The sequence below is a fragment of the Astyanax mexicanus genome, chromosome 2 (genome assembly GCF_023375975.1).
Source record: "Astyanax mexicanus isolate ESR-SI-001 chromosome 2, AstMex3_surface, whole genome shotgun sequence".
Lineage (NCBI taxonomy): Eukaryota > Metazoa > Chordata > Actinopteri > Characiformes > Acestrorhamphidae > Astyanax > Astyanax mexicanus.
In genome coordinates this window covers 49,764,549-49,783,425 of record NC_064409.1, presented here as the reverse complement: position 1 = coordinate 49,783,425, position 18,877 = coordinate 49,764,549, and the positions used below count along the sequence as shown (strand labels likewise).

At 38.9% G+C, this 18,877-nt stretch overlaps 1 protein-coding gene across 5 annotated transcripts in view; it reads right to left on the bottom strand.

Moving 5' to 3' along the window:
• Positions 1-18,877, bottom strand: part of mon2 (MON2 homolog, regulator of endosome-to-Golgi trafficking) — a 63,533-nt gene that overhangs the window by 7,610 nt on the left and 37,046 nt on the right. For 3 of the 5 annotated variants that reach the window (XM_049474441.1, XM_049474443.1, XM_049474445.1), the window contains exons 13-28: positions 15,812-15,893; positions 14,591-14,772; positions 13,171-13,283; positions 12,810-12,914; positions 12,361-12,441; positions 12,207-12,280; positions 12,024-12,114; positions 10,325-10,426; positions 8,146-8,256; positions 6,922-7,097; positions 5,942-6,104; positions 4,888-5,181; positions 4,248-4,446; positions 2,040-2,674; positions 1,396-1,539; positions 409-426 (exon numbers count right to left, since the gene is read on the bottom strand). In XM_049474441.1, the coding sequence (XP_049330398.1) occupies positions 409-426; positions 1,396-1,539; positions 2,040-2,674; positions 4,248-4,446; positions 4,888-5,181; positions 5,942-6,104; positions 6,922-7,097; positions 8,146-8,256; positions 10,325-10,426; positions 12,024-12,114; positions 12,207-12,280; positions 12,361-12,441; positions 12,810-12,914; positions 13,171-13,283; positions 14,591-14,772; positions 15,812-15,893 (2,570 nt within the window). The remainder of the gene's footprint in view (positions 1-408; positions 427-1,395; positions 1,540-2,039; positions 2,675-4,247; positions 4,447-4,887; positions 5,182-5,941; positions 6,105-6,921; positions 7,098-8,145; positions 8,257-10,324; positions 10,427-12,023; positions 12,115-12,206; positions 12,281-12,360; positions 12,442-12,809; positions 12,915-13,170; positions 13,284-14,590; positions 14,773-15,811; positions 15,894-18,877) is intronic. The other 2 variants (XM_049474442.1, XM_049474444.1) reach the window with 1 other exon arrangement.

Here is an 18,877-nt window from a genome sequence, read left to right as displayed (position 1 = left end):
ACAAATAACCATCACCACATAGAAGCAACATTCTCAAAGAAGCTTACATTAATTAAAGCTAAACATGCACACACAAACACATATACACACAAAATCAACAACAAAACCTTACAACACACTGTCCTACAAACTCCAACAACCACTGAAAATCCCTCCATGAAGTCTGAAAGATATCTGACCAGAACAAACTATACAAATCTAAAATAGCCATCATCCTCAGAGACTTGCTGGAGCTTGTTCAGACAGCACATGGAAGTCAGGAAGAAATGGTTGGTGAAGAACGGAGAACAGGTGAAAGAGAAGTAAGTGATAATGAAGACAGGAGGAAGTCGTCCCATGGCACAAGTGTTACCACCCAGCCGAATTATGCTGAAAGAGGGGCAGAGAGAGGGGGTGGGAAAGACTCACCGGTGCAAACAGTTGGATCTAAAGTGGATCCATATGACATGTACAAAAAAAAAAAAAAAACAGAACGAGAGAAGATTGGACAAACGTTAACCGCTTCACATGACAGCACAGAGTAATGACAGAAACTTCAGAATGAACAGATAAAGGATTGAAAAGAGCTGCTGCTTCTTTAAGATATGCTATGATAAGGTTTCTTTAGAGATGCAGAATTTAAAAAAACCCACAAAAATAGAGAAAAAAAAAAACAAAAAAAAAAACAAAAAACAAGATAAAGATGAAAGTAGAAGAGTGATTGTGTGCCAAGGACAGAAAAGGATTCCAAAACGAAGTTGAATGGAAGGAAAAAGAAAAAGAAAAAATACAAGAGGTGAAATTAGACAAGGACACTTGATTGTATTGTATTTTATCACAAAAATCTGCTTTCCATAGCAGCCCAACCACAAGCTAGTCCTTACTCAATACACCAAGAAAGAATAAAAACGCTAAAATGAAAAGTACAATAAAATAAATAAACGAAAAAGACAAATCAAAAGTGATGCAAATCCAATACACCAGATAATTTAAAGAAAAAAATCTCAAAAATAAATTCAGAACAAAAACATTAAATAAATGTTAGACATTATTTTTTATTTGCTTAGGCAAAAAAGGTTTCTAATTCCCATGCAAAACGTGACTTAGCACTCCTTTGTTGCCCTGATCATTTGTTTTGAGTCAATGTCATGCTGGAAGTATCACAGAATCGTGATATCACCAATATCGTGAGCAAAGCCTGTTGAGATGCCTTGTGGTTCAGGCTGAGATGCCTTATTCAGGACTAGACCAACTGGAATCTCTGTCCAAAGATGTTGTACAAGTTGGCAGCCCTGCCATTGCACCTCATTGCCAACTAACCTCAACTCATCTCAAAAGTATGCACTTCATGTCCATGCAACTAACGTAACCATTTAATTATTTAACCCCACCAAACATGCTGTTAGTTACACTTACCTGATTATATTTAGCATTAGCCACATGCTTGGTTTCCATTTTGCCATACTGCGGTGGTTTGCAAGAGAACTCAACAAACTGCAGCAGCTGCTCAAAGATTGCAGGGTACATCACCTGCAGGGTCTCTGGGCCAACACAAATTGCCTAAAAAAATATAATTCGAATGTGTGTCATTTTCTTTTTCTTTTATTTTTTCCTGCTAAATCCATGATGACTTATTTTAAAGGGTCACAGACCTTTTAAAAGCAGTGTAATATTCCTTACAGCACTCTGAACACTTTACTTCAACTTACTTTAACTTCTAAGTGACACATACTGAACATCTTAAGAGCATCATAGGACAGAGTGTGAATGTGTGTTCGGTCCTTTCACCTTATTTACAGAGTGTAGGAGTGCTGAGGTAGTGTTGAGAATAAAGCTAGCTCTTAAAAGTGTATTTGCGTTTTGCTTCTACAGCTCTTTTCCAACAAGTTTAATTATTTAATCGATTTAATTAATATTTTACATTCCATACAACTAGTTCTCAGCTGATTTCTAGAACAAAATGTTAAAAATGTTTTTCTGCTGTAAAACATTTTTCTCTATCTTTCTTAATGTGCTTTAGTATCTACGTCAGTGAAACGCTCCCTCAATGGGCTTCTTACCTTCTGCAGCACATCCAGCGCTGTGAGCACAGCCTCCTGCAGGCTGGTGAGCACCGCCTCTGTGTAGGAGGGGAGTATGAACGGGGAAGCGTCTGAGCTGATGGGTACAGATACTGCTCCATGCAATATAACCCCCAGCTTGCGCAAGTCCTCCATGCTAAAGCCTCCCGCTATGTGCTGGTAGAGGGCAGGGAAAATCTGAATCAGCGCCGTTAGAAAGGGCTGACTGGGCACAAAGGCTAGTTTTTCTGTGTTGCCACTCGGAGGCCTCGTGCATTCAGTCCCTGTTCGGTACCAAGTGCTCCACGCTGACCACCAGAGGGCAGAGTCGTCCTGCTCTTCCCCAGGTGGAGGGGGCTGAAGCTGGGCACTGTAGCGCTGAGCAAGTCTCTCTGCGAGAGAGTCTGAGCGAGGGAGGGGTCTGCCAGGGCCCGAGGCTGTAAGGGGGTCCATGAGAACTGAGGAAATGTCCATTGCACCCAGAGCATCTGGCTTGTCTGTGTCTTTTACGGGCGTGACCAGCTGGAGGATCTCCTGGAAGCTTTTAAGAGCAGCGAGGGACACTTCGTTGTTTTTGCTGAGCGCTGCTGATTGAATGTGGTCCAACAAGACCTCCCAGGCTTTGAAGAAGTCACCTAGAACAGAATTTCAGAAAAGAATATATAAACACTAATTGCGAAAAAGAAAAGAAAAAAAGAATTTAATAAACATGAGAATCCAATGCTGGCCTAGAAAACCAGCATGGACGGGAGATAAATATGTTTTTACTATTAAGAATCCTGTTGCATGGAATAAAGAACAATTAAACTAGTGTTTCTAGTGTGATTTTTACTTAATGCGATTTTCAAAATGGAGTAATCGCAATTATACATACAGACATTTTATCTTTTTAATCTAAAATATCCGAAAACGCTACTCATTTCTGAAGTGTTTATCTGTCTTACTTCGGTGGGATAAAGCATATATTTTGCTGGAAATAAACCCACTTCTAAAAACTGCAGTCATCGCGGTGAGGATCCGTGATTAATTATGGAAAATAATAATAATATGAAAAAAGCTCTCCTTCAAAGTTTCTTCTTTGACTTGATTCTTGTTTCTTTATTTCTCAATTTTCTGTTACAAAGATACAAGTATAACTACAGTGTCTGTCAGTGTGGGAGTTTCTCCAGGGCTGTGTGTGTACATGAGGTCAGTGAATGACAGGAACTCATGGGTTTGTAAACAGTGTTTTGAATCATTGATTCACTCAATGATTTAATGAGTCGACTCATTGAGTCGACTCAACCCAAAGCGGGCAAACACCAATTTTTTTTATTTATTTTAACAGGTAAACCTAGTTTTGAACCATTTCTGTCACCTGTAGTTGGATTTTTCGTAGGGGGGGGGGGGAAATAATCGATTATAATTAAAAATCAGATTTTTTGTAAAAAAACAAACAAACAAAAAAAAACAAATACAATTTTTTTACAGGAGTATCACAAACAAGGGGTCGTGGCTCAGCGCATGCACTAGCACGGAAACTACTCAATATGTGCCACTAGAATAAAATTAGGTAATTTCACAAGTATGCATGTCACACAATAAGCTTTAGCTGTAAACTATTGGATCTGAGTGGTATTTGAGGGAACTGTAGTGGCAGTATAGCTACAGTCACTGCATGTTCATGTTTGTGATTATGTTGAAGCAAACGTTACAACCACGGGAGTTGCCGCCATTTCATCTGATATTTGTCTAACTTAACATTAAACATTAAACCTGTGCAACAACACACACCTGACAGTCACATGTTCCAAAAAAAGAAAAATAAGTGGGTTCAGACAGAAGGTGCTATTTTCTGAATTGTGTATCAGAGCCAGATGTAAAAAAACCTGGAACTAAATCTTTTGTCTCATATTAATCTTTTAATGTCAAATTCAAATGTTTTTAGCCTACAGCAGAAATAATGTAAGTGACAACACTGTTCTAATACTTCTGGAGGGCACTGTGTGTGTCATGTAAGTCTTATAAAACAATGTTTTGGGAAGTTTTTGGGTTTGGTACAGTTTCAATAAGGAACTTATTGTCATAGACTGACTATCCACATCACATCTGAAAGAAGAAGTCACGTGTGTATCTGCAGTGTTTTAATGTTTTTTTTTTTTTAATGAAGTTCTCAAACCACTACCTAGTGTTTTAAAGCTGTTTCTACACAGTTCTTTCACTTCTTACCCAGTTGCTGCAGCAGGTATCTCCTGGTGTTGAAGATTCGAGCTACGCCAGCCAGGGTCAGCACCCAGGTTTCTGCCCACTGTTTCTCTGCGGTGTCACGTGAGTGATGGATGAGGATGTTTCCACCTCCAGATTCAATCTTTTCCTTGTCTGCAGTGGTGGATGACCTCCTCACGCAGTCCAGTAAGTGAAAAAGCACCTGCAGAAATAAGAACAAAAGCGCCAAATAAAAGCATTGCACTATATAGAACCTTCTTGAGTGCGTTTATATAGTATTAAAAAGGTTTCTGTGAACTGTACTGACAGTGGAACATTTGTGTTTTTTTTGTGTATTTTTTAAAGGGTTAAATATAAATGCATCTACAAAAGGACACTTTAACTAGATGAAGCATTTAAGCATCTAAGCAAATGGTTGTTTGAGTTGTCAGAAAGCTGAGAGTATAGACAATCTGTTATCAACAACAGCAAGTAACCGAACTGATATGTATGTGTTTTAAAACTTCATACTCTTTTTTCCTATCTTCTGCTTCATCTAGAATCCTCACGATCCAAACAAATCAATGCTCAATCATTCCACAAACCACACAGATATCTTTTAACAAGACAGTAGAATCTATGTCTTTGGTTTGGTTGGCATTACCTTCCACACCACTATGTGCCATGTGGGCTGCTGCAGCAGGGTTCCATGGGCAGCGATAGTTGAGAACATTGTTTGTCCAGCACTTTTCCTGACAGCTGGTCGAGGATCCACACACAGTTCTCCCAGCTTGGCGTACAGGCATAACCACAGACAGTCGAAGGGGGGAGCTGGATGAAAGGGTCTGTTCAGAGGCTCTCCCTTCTCCCTGGCCTGCTTTAACAGAACAGCCTCCTCCTTCTCCAGCTCCTCTGTGATGATCTCTCCCCGTTGGAAGAAATAGTCTGAGATGTTCCACTGGAAAAATGAAAGAGGTACGGTTGTTGGTGGCAGGTTCAATCTGCTTTTCATAGATTAGTTATTTGAGAACATCAGAAGTAGACATTTTTTGCTGTCAAATATACGAGGATGGAGCTAGAAATAGGGCTGTAATGTTCTGTTCTGTTTGTGAATGTTAGCGATAGATAAATCATAGCTGGTTTGCTTAGCAGCAGCAACTGTAGTTTAAACTGTAATTAACTTGGAGGCAGAACTTGAACTGAAGTAGCACCAATTGGAGTGACATCAACAGGCATTCTCCTAAATCTTACACAATACCTTTAATTAAGAAAGAATTTAAATGATGAACAAGGGAGTTTTCTTATGATTTAACAAGGGTTTTCTTATGACTGAGGACGTCACATACTAATTAAGCAATAATACATGAGAGGAGTGCTCTGGCCTGTAATACTACATGTTATAGCACGAACCTGGAGTGTATCACTGAGATTATACCACAGTTTTATTATTGCAGTTTACTGAAAGATTTTGAGTTAAAGAGGACGTGATAATACGATCTGTTTGGTTACAAACAATACGAGTTTAAAATAGTTCCATTGCTGCTCTGTTTGTAGCTGCGCTGTTTGGTTTGTAAGCACTGCCTCGTTGCTAGGTTACCTGTATGTGGCGGAGTAATACATGGAGAGCTTCGGTTACAGTGCATTACTGGCTGATAATGGCGCTCATAGAATGTTCTGAAATAATTTTCTTTAAACCAGTTTATTAAACCAGATCTTACCAAAAGCCCTATAGAGGTAAGGCTGATGTTTAGTTCCTGGTTTTGAAGACCAAAGCTGCCAGCTACTTCCACAACGATTTGGAGGCACGTACAAGGCATGGTGGGTAAGAAATCTGTCACCACCAACTGGAGGCATTGAAATGCTGTTCGGATTAAGGATTCCCTGGAAAGCAGAAGTAAAAACATGGGTTAGAAAATGTTGATCAGTGGAGACAAGGATGAAACTACACAGATAAAGGTAGTTAAAACTGTGTAAAACACAAATTTACCCAAAACTATTATTGTTCCACATATGTGTTAACACCAGTTTTTACAGACTAATAACTGAAAGATTTCATAAAAAATTGTGTTTGTTCATACACAGTTTCAGCCAATGAAAAAAGTCACAATTTAAACCTAACTAGACTTACTTTCCAACCTGAACTAGTGTCAGCTAAACAAGCCCTTTCTCCTTCTTGGTGGAAAAACTTTTTTCAAAGTTTTTTTTTAAGTTTTCAAAGTGTATGAATTTAACATGCTTATATGATATGTACTGACATGCCAAAAGTAATGGAACAGCCTTATGTAAGTAGATCATAAGGTGTTTCCGTAGGGGGTGGCTTGGGAACACCCACACCTGTTTAAGTTATGAAGTGTTCTCTTATATCTTGTATCGAGTAAGATTAAACACAGAGTTTGAGAAAGATCTGATACCTGATGCATAGGACATTCTATTTCTGAAGCTGTTTGGATATTTAACATCTCTACAAGCGCAGAGTCCGGTGTGTACATGACAAAATGCCACTGCAAATAGACGGGCACACCTACACTCAGTGCAGGAGACCCCACACATCATGCAGGATTATTTACGCTCTATAGGACATGACAAAAGCCGAGTGATATAATACCAATTCCTGTCCCATCACTTTTGGCATGCCAGTGCATTTATCAAGGAGCAAGAAAAAAAAAAAACATAAGAGGTAACACTGTGTGCATCGCACCCCTGGTCATTACGGATGGCTCCGATGACCCCCAGCACTAGAGGCCATCCTGGGCCAAGGCTGTCTCCTTGACTCTGTAGAATCTGCAGCACACACTCCAGCTGCTTCTGCCTGATGTCAGCATGCAGTATGTTCGACAACTCCTTCAGAGGGTTCAGCAACAGCAGCTGCAGCCTCTGTGGACCAAAACCAACAGACCAAAACAGTCATAAGCTGCAGACAATATAAACACACTTAGTGTGTCCCTTGGGCACTCGACAGTGACTAATTGGATTTAAACACTCATTAATTCAGCCCAAATTCTTCTTCCCATGTTCATTACCCTCACTAAAACAGAAAGCAGAAGTAATAGGACACTAACAGCAGCAAACTGCTTAAAGTCTCATTCAGTCACTTTTTCATTCAGTTTAAAATGTGTAGTTGTGGTCTCTAGTATGAATGACTGCCATGTGAGCCATTTTTTGTGGAAGAAAAAAAAAAAAAAAAAAAAAGCTCTGGTGTTTCTATTTAGTCCTGTTTTACTTCACTTAATTAGTGGTCTTTGAAGAAAGACAGGAATCCTGCTCTTGCTCATGAATATTCATACATGCAAACATATCGTCTCTGATTGGCTAAAAGCACTGCAGCAGAGAACGCTTACCTGCCTCCCCCCCGCCGTCAATTTTACAGCTCTAAAACTCAAAGGACAAAATGTTTTCTGAGATACAGCCTCAGTTGTAAAGATGTAGTGCTAGGTAAAGTTAACCCTAAAACTTCACTTAAAGTCTGACTCTCAGTGTCGCTCTGTCACGTGGCTCTTTGTCTCCCCGTGGCCAAGTGGCTCTAACATCTCACCCCCAAGGTCTCGGTAAAACACGGAATCAACCGGAGATCCGATTCAAACCTATAGTTACTTACACAAGATAGCTAATGCTAACTAGCTGGTGTAAACAGAGCTGTGAGCTTTTTAGCTAGACACTGTCAGCTCTGCTGCAGCCCGGCTTCAGCTCTGTCTGTGGGCGAGACCATGAACTCACGAGTCGACGTAGACGCAGGTGCTTTTCCTGATCGACTTGTTTTCCTGAACATTTTCTTTTCCTAGCTACTGCAGACAATGGTGGTTGAAGAACAGTTTTATATGCAGCATTCATATACAACTCAGACAGACCTATAGTATTTCCCCCAAAAAATAAGAAAAAGTGGATTTTAGTGGATTAAAAAAATAAATAAATAAAGAGTAGCTACCTGGTTCTCAGACAGTGGAGGGTCATGCTTATAGGCAAGGCCAGCTTTGATGAGAGATGTGACGGCCTCAGCTCCCCACTCCCTCATACGAGCGTTAGGGTGCTGGCAGACCTGACAGAAACAAAAACAGGAATGCAAAGAGGAAGGAAAGACAGACACACTCAGAAATGCACGGGTGAGACAAGAAGAACTTTAATATGAACAGTGTATTTATATAAAAGGAAAGTTATGGCATTTATATGAGTGTGATTTACACAAACAAAACACAGAAAGATGACCAAACACAACAAACAAAGAAAACACTTTTGACGGACAAAGAAAATACTTTTGACAACATGAGCAAAACTAAATATGTCAGGGGTGTAAACAGTACAGTTCTGATATTAAAATGTGATTATGTCAAAGGTGCCATAGAATAGAAAACCTAATAAAATAATAATAATAAATAAAATCTTGGTCAGTCAAATTAAGTGAAATACTACAAACTAGGGGTGTGCCATACATTTTTGACACCATCAAGTCTGTTTTGTAATCGTTTTTTTTTACTGTATTTACCTTTAAATGTCTGTTTGCATGCACTAAATATGCTGCACTTTAGTTTGGGGGTACATTTTTTGTTTTGTTACGCTATTATTATTTAAAACAAAATCAGGATCTTGGTAAGTTATTATTTATGAAAGACAAACTTTTATAGATTTGTTTCTACTGAATGTACAAAACTTTTTTTTTTTTAAACATTTTTGTTGCAGTAGTATATTGTTGAAATTAACTTAAAGAAATGATATGTTTGTCATATCACCAAAAACATTCTAACAAAAATACCCTGAAATATTGTGCAAAATATAATCACAATTTTATTATTAAAGTGTAACAAAAGTTATCATGCTACTGTCATCTTGGTGCCTAACTGTGAACCCACCAATTAGAGAAGTTGGTTTTATTCTAGGACCAAAACACAGTGTAAAACACACATACACACTGAATACATCCATTCCATGGCACCTTTAAAACTGTATATAATAAAATGAACAGATGGCAGCTGCACAAAAGATTTGGCAAGTGGAATTAGTGTAAAAACACTGATGTCACACTTTTTACAGCCAACACCTGTTGTTTCTATGCAGCTTTTGGAAAAGGAGCTGCTTATACAGCGCTCATCACAGGTGAATATGATGCAACTGTACTAACTAAACACTTTTTATGAAACTGCAAATTATCAATGTACTCACAACACAGAGGAAACACATTACAAAACACTGGTACATTTTGGTTTGTTTGTAGAGTAGACTCATAAGAATAATTTATGATAACTGCCTGGAAAATGCATAAATGTGTTTAATGATGTCTATGAATAGATATCGCTGTACTGTTACATCCCTGAAACCTAACCATGAAGATACACGTTCAAAAGATGAAAATATCTCAAATGATGTTAAAAAAAAGCACAGAGTCATTGGTGCACTAAATACACACACACAAAAATAATGTTGTGCAAAATCAAGCAGGGGATTGTATGTATTGGCTCATTCATTTGATTAATATTAATACAGAGGAAGCTAAATAGCCAAATTCAACATCTCATGGCTACCGCTATTCCAAATCTGATTGGCTTGGCTGATTCACTTGAATCACAGTTTGATTAGTTTGGATGGATCCATTCTTGAAAACACATTTTCATCCAAAAAAAAGTTGGCGATCATGTTTAAAAAGATGAAAAATAATCTGGAGGATTTTTTTTATCCATTAAAAGATTGAATGATATGTGAGACAGAAGCACGACTCAGTTAAAGAGAGAGTGAGAGAGTGACAGAGCCTGAGAGAGTGAGAGAAAAAGAGAGAGAGAGTGTTTAGGAACTTACCTTCTGCAAGACAGAAGACATGTTGCAAATAGAAAGAGAGCAGAGAGAGAGAGAAAGGGAGACAGACAAAGAGAAGACAGTGAGACAGACGAAAAGGGTAACATGAAGACAAGCATTCTGTGTCAGGTCATACTGTACACGAGTGACTACAGTGGAAGCTCTGTGTTAGTGACACACAAACACAAAACTACAGGCACAGAGCAAGTTAATGATGACAGGCTATACACTGAAATCCTTAAACTTTCCAACAGAATCCTCCTCCACACTCAGAAATTAATCACTGAAGAACATCTGCTAGCTGCAAGGCTGGTGGTCTTTACCTCCAGTAGATGTGCAGTCAAGGGTCTCCACAGGATCTCTATGCGGTCCATGTTCACTAGGCCTGTCTCTAATAGCTTAGCGACGGCAAACAGAGACGGCTCCTGTTAAGCAGAAAGAAAATAACCATTAAAACTGTTCCTTGTATAAGAATGTATGCTAGCATCATCTTATAACAAAAACAAAAAACAAAAAAAAAAGATTAAAGCTGCTTCCACTCTACAGAGCCCGGTTGTTAGCATCATGGCTAAAATGCTGTAACCATAGACTGTATATAGCTGGACAGAGCATCGTCTCTCAAAAGTGAAGCCACCACAGGTGGGGCGCCCCCTGCTGTTCGGTTTCAGAAAGCTGTGTAACCCCACCCATCCCCATAGGTTTCAATGGCAAAACAGACAACTTTCAATCACGTTTTTTTCTAATATACTGTAATTCTACCTCCATTATTTAAATGCAACAGCTAGTGTAACCTCTGCTTATATTGTCAAATTTTTATATCCCCACAGAATTCGTTTTTTAAAATGTTGTTCAGCTCTATTCAAAAAAGGTGTGGTTATGGTAAAAGGGCTGGTTTTGGGCGGACCGTCAGCGCCGCTTCGCTCCGCTCTGCAGCCTGTGACCACGAGGCAGCCCTCAGGGGCGGGGTTATTTAAATGAGTGGGCTGCTCGCCACAGTCTTTCTCCCTCCTCTGGTCTCTACTGCGCAGACTCGGGTTTCGGGATCGCCAACATGGCGGAAGATTTTGGCTTCATTTTCATTGAATGAATGGGAATGGCGACACGGCGTCCATCTTTTTTTACAGTCTCTAGCTGTAACACAACAGTGGCTGTCTGCTGTGTCAGTTAGCACCAAGACTTTTAACTTGCCTGTACGTGGCTGTAACCATCGAGAATAAGCAGCTTTAATCCAGTTGTGAGCGGCTTCTGTTTCGGTTAGCACTGTGGGTCTAAATCCTACAGACCCCACTAGTTAGCATCCTGGCTAAACCACTCTGGCTCCATTAAGGTCGCCTTCTCTGTCTGTTAGCTTCACAGCTAAACTGCTAAACTGTGTCTGTTAGCATTACGGCTAAACCTCTCCAGCTCAGATGAGGTCAACAACTGAACCTTGTCTGTTAGCATTGTGGCTAAACTGCTCTAGCCCAGTCGAGGTCGCCTGCTGTGTCTGTTAGCATCACGACTAAACCAGTTAAGCCTGTTAGCATCACAGCTAAACCGCGCCACCTCAGAAGAGGTCAACAACTGAGTTGTGTCTGTTAGCATGTGGCTAAACCGCTCTAGCTCAGTCGAGATCGCCTGCTGTGCCTGTTAAATCCTACCTGAATTCTTTTTTTTAAGGTGGGAGATTAAATTTTTCATTTCCTTAGTTCCTATCACCATCTTCATTCAAAATGTCTAAGTTTATGATTGTGAATTTTGATGTTTTATTAAAATACTTAGCAAGTAGGTTTTAAACTCTAGTTTTAAAAAGCAAGGAAAAAATACTTTTAAGCTATTTCATTTCTGCCGTGGTAAAAAAAAATATGCACAATACATCGTGTGGTAATCTACATTCAAATGTTTAATTTCACACAAATATTTTAATTCAGTGCATTTCGATATTTCAGCTGATCGTTACTGTAAAGAAAGTTTCACAACACCAACCATAAGAAATCGTTGAAAAAGTTAAAAGACATTCAGAGAGTGAATATGGAAACATACTTTGTTATTTCCGTATGCCATCTCCATAGCCTCCATGGACAGGGAACACAACGCATTAATCAAGTGATGGAGAGAGACATCATCCAGGTATCTGCAACCACAGATCAATACTTAATACAGACAGGACTCAACAGCAGATACACATGCACAGAGACGGATGAATAGAAACAGTGTAGAACATACTGTGAGCTTTCAAAGAGTCTGGAGAGGATGTTGGAGATGACTGGTAGGTCTGTCATTACAGCAGTAGTAAGAACCTACAACAGAGAGACAAAAGTGCTACAGGCGTATCCATGTGTAATGTGAATTTATCTGGGGTGATTGAACAGGGACGTACAGTGCTGGGACCCTCTACAGCTCTGCCAGGCTTCAATGCTCCTCCAATTCCCGGTTTCAGACCCAGAATCCATACCAAGTGCTAAGAAAGAGAGGGAAAGAGGGACAGACAAAACATAATTGAATCTGCACTTAATAAATATAAACCACAACAGAACAGTAATTAATTATAGGCAGGATGCCTCAAAGCCCTGAAGCACTGACCCACACATAAGCCTAATATAGTCTAAATAACGTTTGTATCCTGGAAATGAGGAGTAAGTGTGGTAACAAATCCTCTAAACATACTACATACAAATATGTAGTACGGCTGATATCTGCACAAAAGACGAGAGCAGCACAATTTCTAACATGCTCCAGGGCATATTTGCTAGTCATAGACTAGACAATTAAAAAGAAAACAAACAAGGTAGTGGGTAACAAAGGAATCTATTAAAACTATGTTAATACCTGGAGGGTAGCAAGCACTAGCTGCCAGGACGTTCCCAATACAGCCCCGTGGCAGTGAGCCAAATTCAACAGAGTCCGCATACACTGGATGTTTTTGGCTGTGAGCTAAAAGTAGGAGAGTGTGACCAAGAATGAGAGGAAGACAGAGAGAAAGAGAGAGAGAGAGAGAGAGAGAAAGAGAATGATGTGTAAAATATGGAGAAGTAACTCAGAGAGAGAGAATGAATATGTAAAAGATAAAACCAAGTGGGAAAAATCAGAGAGAGAGAGAGACTATTGAGTTTCACAATACTGACAAAAAGATGTACTTTTCTGATAAAGTATTATATATAAAAGCAATGTGTGTATGGGTGTCTCTTACCACCACAGTGCCCTGAGGTTGTGAGGTGAGGGGCTGTCCAACTGCCACCACCTGCTGATGAGACTCACTGGACGGACTAATAATCTGCACATTCTGGCCTTGAATAGAATACGCTGTAACAAAAAATAAACACACCCAAACAATAATACTTTCACAATAACACAATATTACTGAAAAAAAGAACTGCCAGATTCACATGATCAAAATTAGATAACACTCTCAAAATAGAGAAAGGTTTTTGCATAATAGTGACAATAATGTAATAAAATAAAGTGTTCAGTAGGGGTGGGACAATAAGTATTGCAATAATTTCTGATTGCAATACATTGATGATACGTCACGTCAAATATGATTTTTCTTTTAAGAAACAGGCAAAATAAACTCCCTTAGACTTGCCTCCCAATTTGACATTGACTAAATTTATTGATTCATAACTCCACATGGTTAATCCATAACTTTGTAAAATGTCCTGTGATTTCCATCTCTAGCGTTCATCATCACTTGAACTCATGATTGGTTTCATTTTACTACCTTCACAAACTGTCCGTCTACCTTTCCTTGTGTAAAATTATAGTTATAATACCAAAGTTAAATTACATTAATGATTAGTCCACTACTGGGGTAAAGGTAATATTCTTTTTTTGGTATGTCTGCTGGGATACTGGTACTAAATTGGCACTTCAATTCAAAACTGATGAAAACTTCAATCAGTACTCAGCCTTTGACCGAATGCCGAATGTTTTCTTTTCTTGGGTTTGGCTACAAATTCCAAATTCCATAATATGAATATTATTATTATTATTATTATTATTATTATATATAATATTATTATTATTTCATTTAAACATGGTTGCTATCCAACATGTAAATGAAAATGTTGTGCTTTATAACGCCTCAGGTTAGAAAACAATACAATTTTCACCACACCACAAGGTACTCAAATCAACTGTGTTATGAACTACCTTTTGTTTAACTTAAAAAAATAAATCATGATTAGCTTGGATAAAATGTACATCATGCATATATAGTGTTTGACGCGTTCCTTTTTTTTTTTTTTTTAGCTTTCTGCAATTTATTATATGGGGTTAAGTTCTGATCACAGTATTACTTGTTGGTAGGAGATTTAGTAATGTAATAGTAACCGACATTTCCAGACTTTGGATGACATTAAAATGACCGTATAAGACGTGTTAAGCATCTTCAGACACCCCATCAAAAGCTTGAGTAATATAAACATTAGAGACAGTCAAGCTATAGACAGTAAATAAAGACCTTTATAAAACCTGTGCAGTCATAATGATCCAGTCCTCAAATAAAGAGTGCCACATTAAAACACACTCCACTCTAACAAAGATAAACACCCACAAGAACATCAGATTGACCCCCTCCACCCCCACCCCTCACACACACAGTGACTGACTTTTGTTGGAGAGGTTGGCTGCGTTGCTGCTGAGGACTGTGAGAGCGTAGTGTGGAGGCAGTGAGGCTTTGCAGATGGCTGTGATGAAGGCGTCTCGCGGAGTCACCAAACCCAGACGACCGCACAAAGACGCCATCGTCAACTCTGCCTTCAGGATGTTCTCTGTGGCAGTCTCATCCGTGCTGTACCACAAAAACAGACAATTAAAAAAGGTTAATTAGAAATACTTTATATATAACTAATGAAGGTGTCTGTAGGTATATGGGGAATTAAACGTAAGACGTTTTTACGTAAGACTTTAACTTTCAGTTTAACACTCAAGAGACATAATTAGGACCAATTTCATGATAACGAAATGGCACAAAACACCAATATGAAGTATAGTGACTGGGGTGAGCGACATGGCCCTAAAATAATTTCACAATATTTCATGGTATTTTCGCAATAACTATACTCTTGGTGATATGACAAAACACTGAATGAAAAAAAAAAAAAATCAAGAATACACTACTGCATCATAGGCCTGTCACGATAATTTTTTTGGGAACGGAATTATTGCGATAAACGATATTGCTGCCAGTTTAAGACCACTAATTTGGCGCTAATAAAATTATAACATAATATCATAACAATGGAATAAACCCTTTGGAAAAAAAAAATTGCCATTCCTATTCACGCACCTAATTTTGGAACCACAGCTAATTTTGCTAAGTGTGAAGGCAGAGGAACCACGGGTCTGCCCCACACTATGACAGTCTGTCCCAGTTGGCCCGCATTGAACGGCAGGCATAAACACTCTGGCTTCACTTGAGAGATAAGTCGATAGTAAGAGGAAGACTGAGGCAACATGAATCTAAGAGACACTAAATATGTAAGTGCCTTTTGTAAGTGCAAACACAATGGACGATATCACGATTATTAAAATGATTAAAGTCATGTCAATTTATTGAACGATAAGTCGATGATGTAATTATTGTGACAGGCCTACTGCAACAAAATAAAAATGTTATTATATTATTGGGTTTACGTTATTTTAAGACAAATTCATTAATTTAATATATATTAGATATTAATTAATATTGTTTAAATAATAATATTGTGAATATTGTTTTCTCCAAATGCTTTTAAGATTGTGAGTGTGCTTGTGTTTTTAAGCAGTCTAGGTTTGTTTGTTTGTATGTTTGTGTGTTTCAGCAGTGCATGATGGGCAGCTCCAATTACCTGGCGTCCAGTAGGAGAGAAAGAGCTGCCAGCAGACCACACCAGCACGCACTCACCATCTCTTCCCACACCTGATGGAGTTCTGTAGCAGAGGTATAATAATGAACACACAGTACTCACAAGTCTCACAGTTATGTACCAATACTTGTTTAATATGGATAGTTTGCTTCTTTAGTTTGCATTGGAAAAGCTGTTATATAACCAGTTTATAACCAAGCTTATAACAACACTAAAATATTAATTGACATCACATTACATTATTAAACATTTTTTAAGATATCACTACCACAAAAATATCTGTATAGTCTTGTTTTTTTTTATTTTTATTAATTTGGTCATTTCTTTACATAGTGTTAAAATTCATAACGAATTGACCAACAGAAATGCTGTGTTTTAATTTCCACTAAAAGTTTTACGTTTACTCTTGTAAAACTGCCATTTATGATTTAGTTTTTTGAGTGACAACTAAGGCCCAATCCCATTTCACCACTTGGCCCTACCACTTAACCCCACCCCTTCTTTTTTCTTAAGAATTGGAAAAACCGGGCTTCCGGTCCGCCATGACACCGAGAACGGCCGCATAACCTTCGTGCTCCTCGACAATTTGGAAAAAAACGACCCTGAAAACTCGAAGTATTCACGAAAAAACAGATTTTTCTGAAGTATGAAAGACGGGGTTGTCACTAGAAGCAGAAGTACAGCATTTCCAGTGGAAAATATGGAAGCAGAGATGAGGGAAACTAACGAAAGCAGCTCCTCAGAACACGAGGAATATGGCGCCGACCAGCCCCGGGCTAGCCTTGAGAGCATTTTGAGTGAAATCAAGGAGTTCAGACGCGACAATAGACAACAATTGGCGGACATAAAACAAGAGTTGGGAAACACAAATAAAAGATTAGACGAAGCAGAAGGCAGAATTGAGCAATCTGATCAAAGAATTACCTCTTTGGAATCGGTTCTAAAGCGGGTAATACAACAGCAAACTGCACTTGAAGCCGGGCTGCTCGACCAAGAAGGACGCTCACGCCGGGAAAACATCCGCGTCTATGGTATTCCAGAAGGCGCGGAGGGAGGCTGCATGGTGAGCTTTTTGGAAGCTCTCTTAAAAAGCCAGTTGGATTACCCCGATGATACAGAGCTCCGAATCGAGAGGGCGCACAGAGCTCTTGCGCCAAAACCCGCTCAAGGTGACTCGAAACCCCGCTCTATTGTGGCTAAGTTCCAGAGTGCCCGAACGAAGGAAGACGTGCTCCGGCGTGCTTGGCAAAAGAAGGAGATCTTTCTCGACGAGAAGAGATTCTTCGTTGACCATGATTACCCACCCACAGTCCTCAAAAAACGCATGGAATACACAGAGGCTAAAAAAATTCTGAGGAGCAAGAACATCAGATTTCAAACACCCTTTCCGGCGAAGCTGCGGGTTTTCTACGAGGACGGGGTCAGGCTATACCAAACTGCAGCAGAAGCTACGGGAGATATGGCCAAGCGCGGATTCACAGTGAAGGTGCTGCACACACCTCCAACCCTCCTCGAAGAGATTGAAAAGTTGTTTGTGTGGCAGGTGGCTGAGAAACACGGACGGCGAAAAAAAGATAAACTGACTGTGCAACCAGAGGAGCACTCAGTCCCTCAGTACAAGAAAAAACTGCACAGTTTCAGACGGAGGTCTCCTGATCGTGAGTGAATCTTGTGAACTGCTGCTTTCTAAACACATGCAGTTATATAATTTAAGTATTATGCCCTTCTGTATTACATATACCATCTTTCTTTAAAATGTCGAGGCTACGTTGGCTCTCCTGATTTTGTTTTAAGTGAGAGAAGCAGCAAGTAACGCAACACAGTTCTCACTAAGGGCCCCCTCCCTAAAACGGAGGACTTTTTTCCCCCTTACGAGGGTCTTCTTACATCAGACTCTCAGAAGGTTCAAACTAAACGAACCTCAACCTTGGAAGCCAACGTTCTGTTGATGAACAGTTTGTTCGTGTTTATAATTGTTAATAGTTTTCAATTGTTTATGTTGATCAGGAGGATGCCTAATGGTTTAAATGTTAGCGTTTTCTATGGAGAGGGAATGTATGTGACGTCATGGGACAAACAAAATGACCTATGAAGAACTTAAAATAATTTCATTTAAATTTTCATTTAAAACGTATGGGTTTCTCCAAAGTATTTTTCTCTTCATACAAAACGGGGAGTAGAAGGGGCGTAGCTATATTGGTATCACAACAGGTACCTTTTGAGTTAATTAGTTCGACTAAAGACAAGGAAGGCAGGTTTATTTTAATTTCGGGAAGGGTGGATGAGATGGAAATAACACTGTTGAACGTGTATGCTCCTCCGGGCAGCAACCTAAAATTCTATCAGAAAATGTTTGATTTAATGGCAGAGGCTACAGGAGTATTAATATGTGGAGGTGACTGGAACATTCACCTTAATCCGAAAATGGACGCATCACATACGTCGCCTAAAAAAATAACATTATTACAAAAAAGAGTCAGACTTATAATGGAGGAATTAGGAATAATAGATTTGTGGAGGGATTTTTACCCAACTGGACGCGATTATACTCACTATTCATCTCCTCATTCAATGTATTCAAGAATTGACTATTTCTTTACTTATAAAAAGGAACGACATAAAATGTTAAGGTGTGAAATAGGAACCATAGATGTCTGTATTGCTCAGAAATACTCAAAGAAATAGAACATGGAGATTAAATTCTAGTGTGCTAAATAATCCCCAATTTATAAACCAAATGAAACAAGAAATTAAAATGTTTTTGGAAGAAAATGATAATGGGGAAGTGGGACCTGAGTTTGTGTGGGACACACTAAAAGCTGTGTTTAGGGGTAAAATGATTAGTTATTGTTCCTTTAAGAAGAAGATAAGGCAATCAAAATTGGCCGAATTAAATGCTAAACTAAAGGAATTGGAAATTAAACATAAAGCAACACTAGATCCAAATTGCATGACAGAAATTCTTAAAATAAGGAATGAAATAAACATAATGTATACTCAGGAAATAGAAAAAAATATAATATTTACAAAACAAAAATATTATGAAGC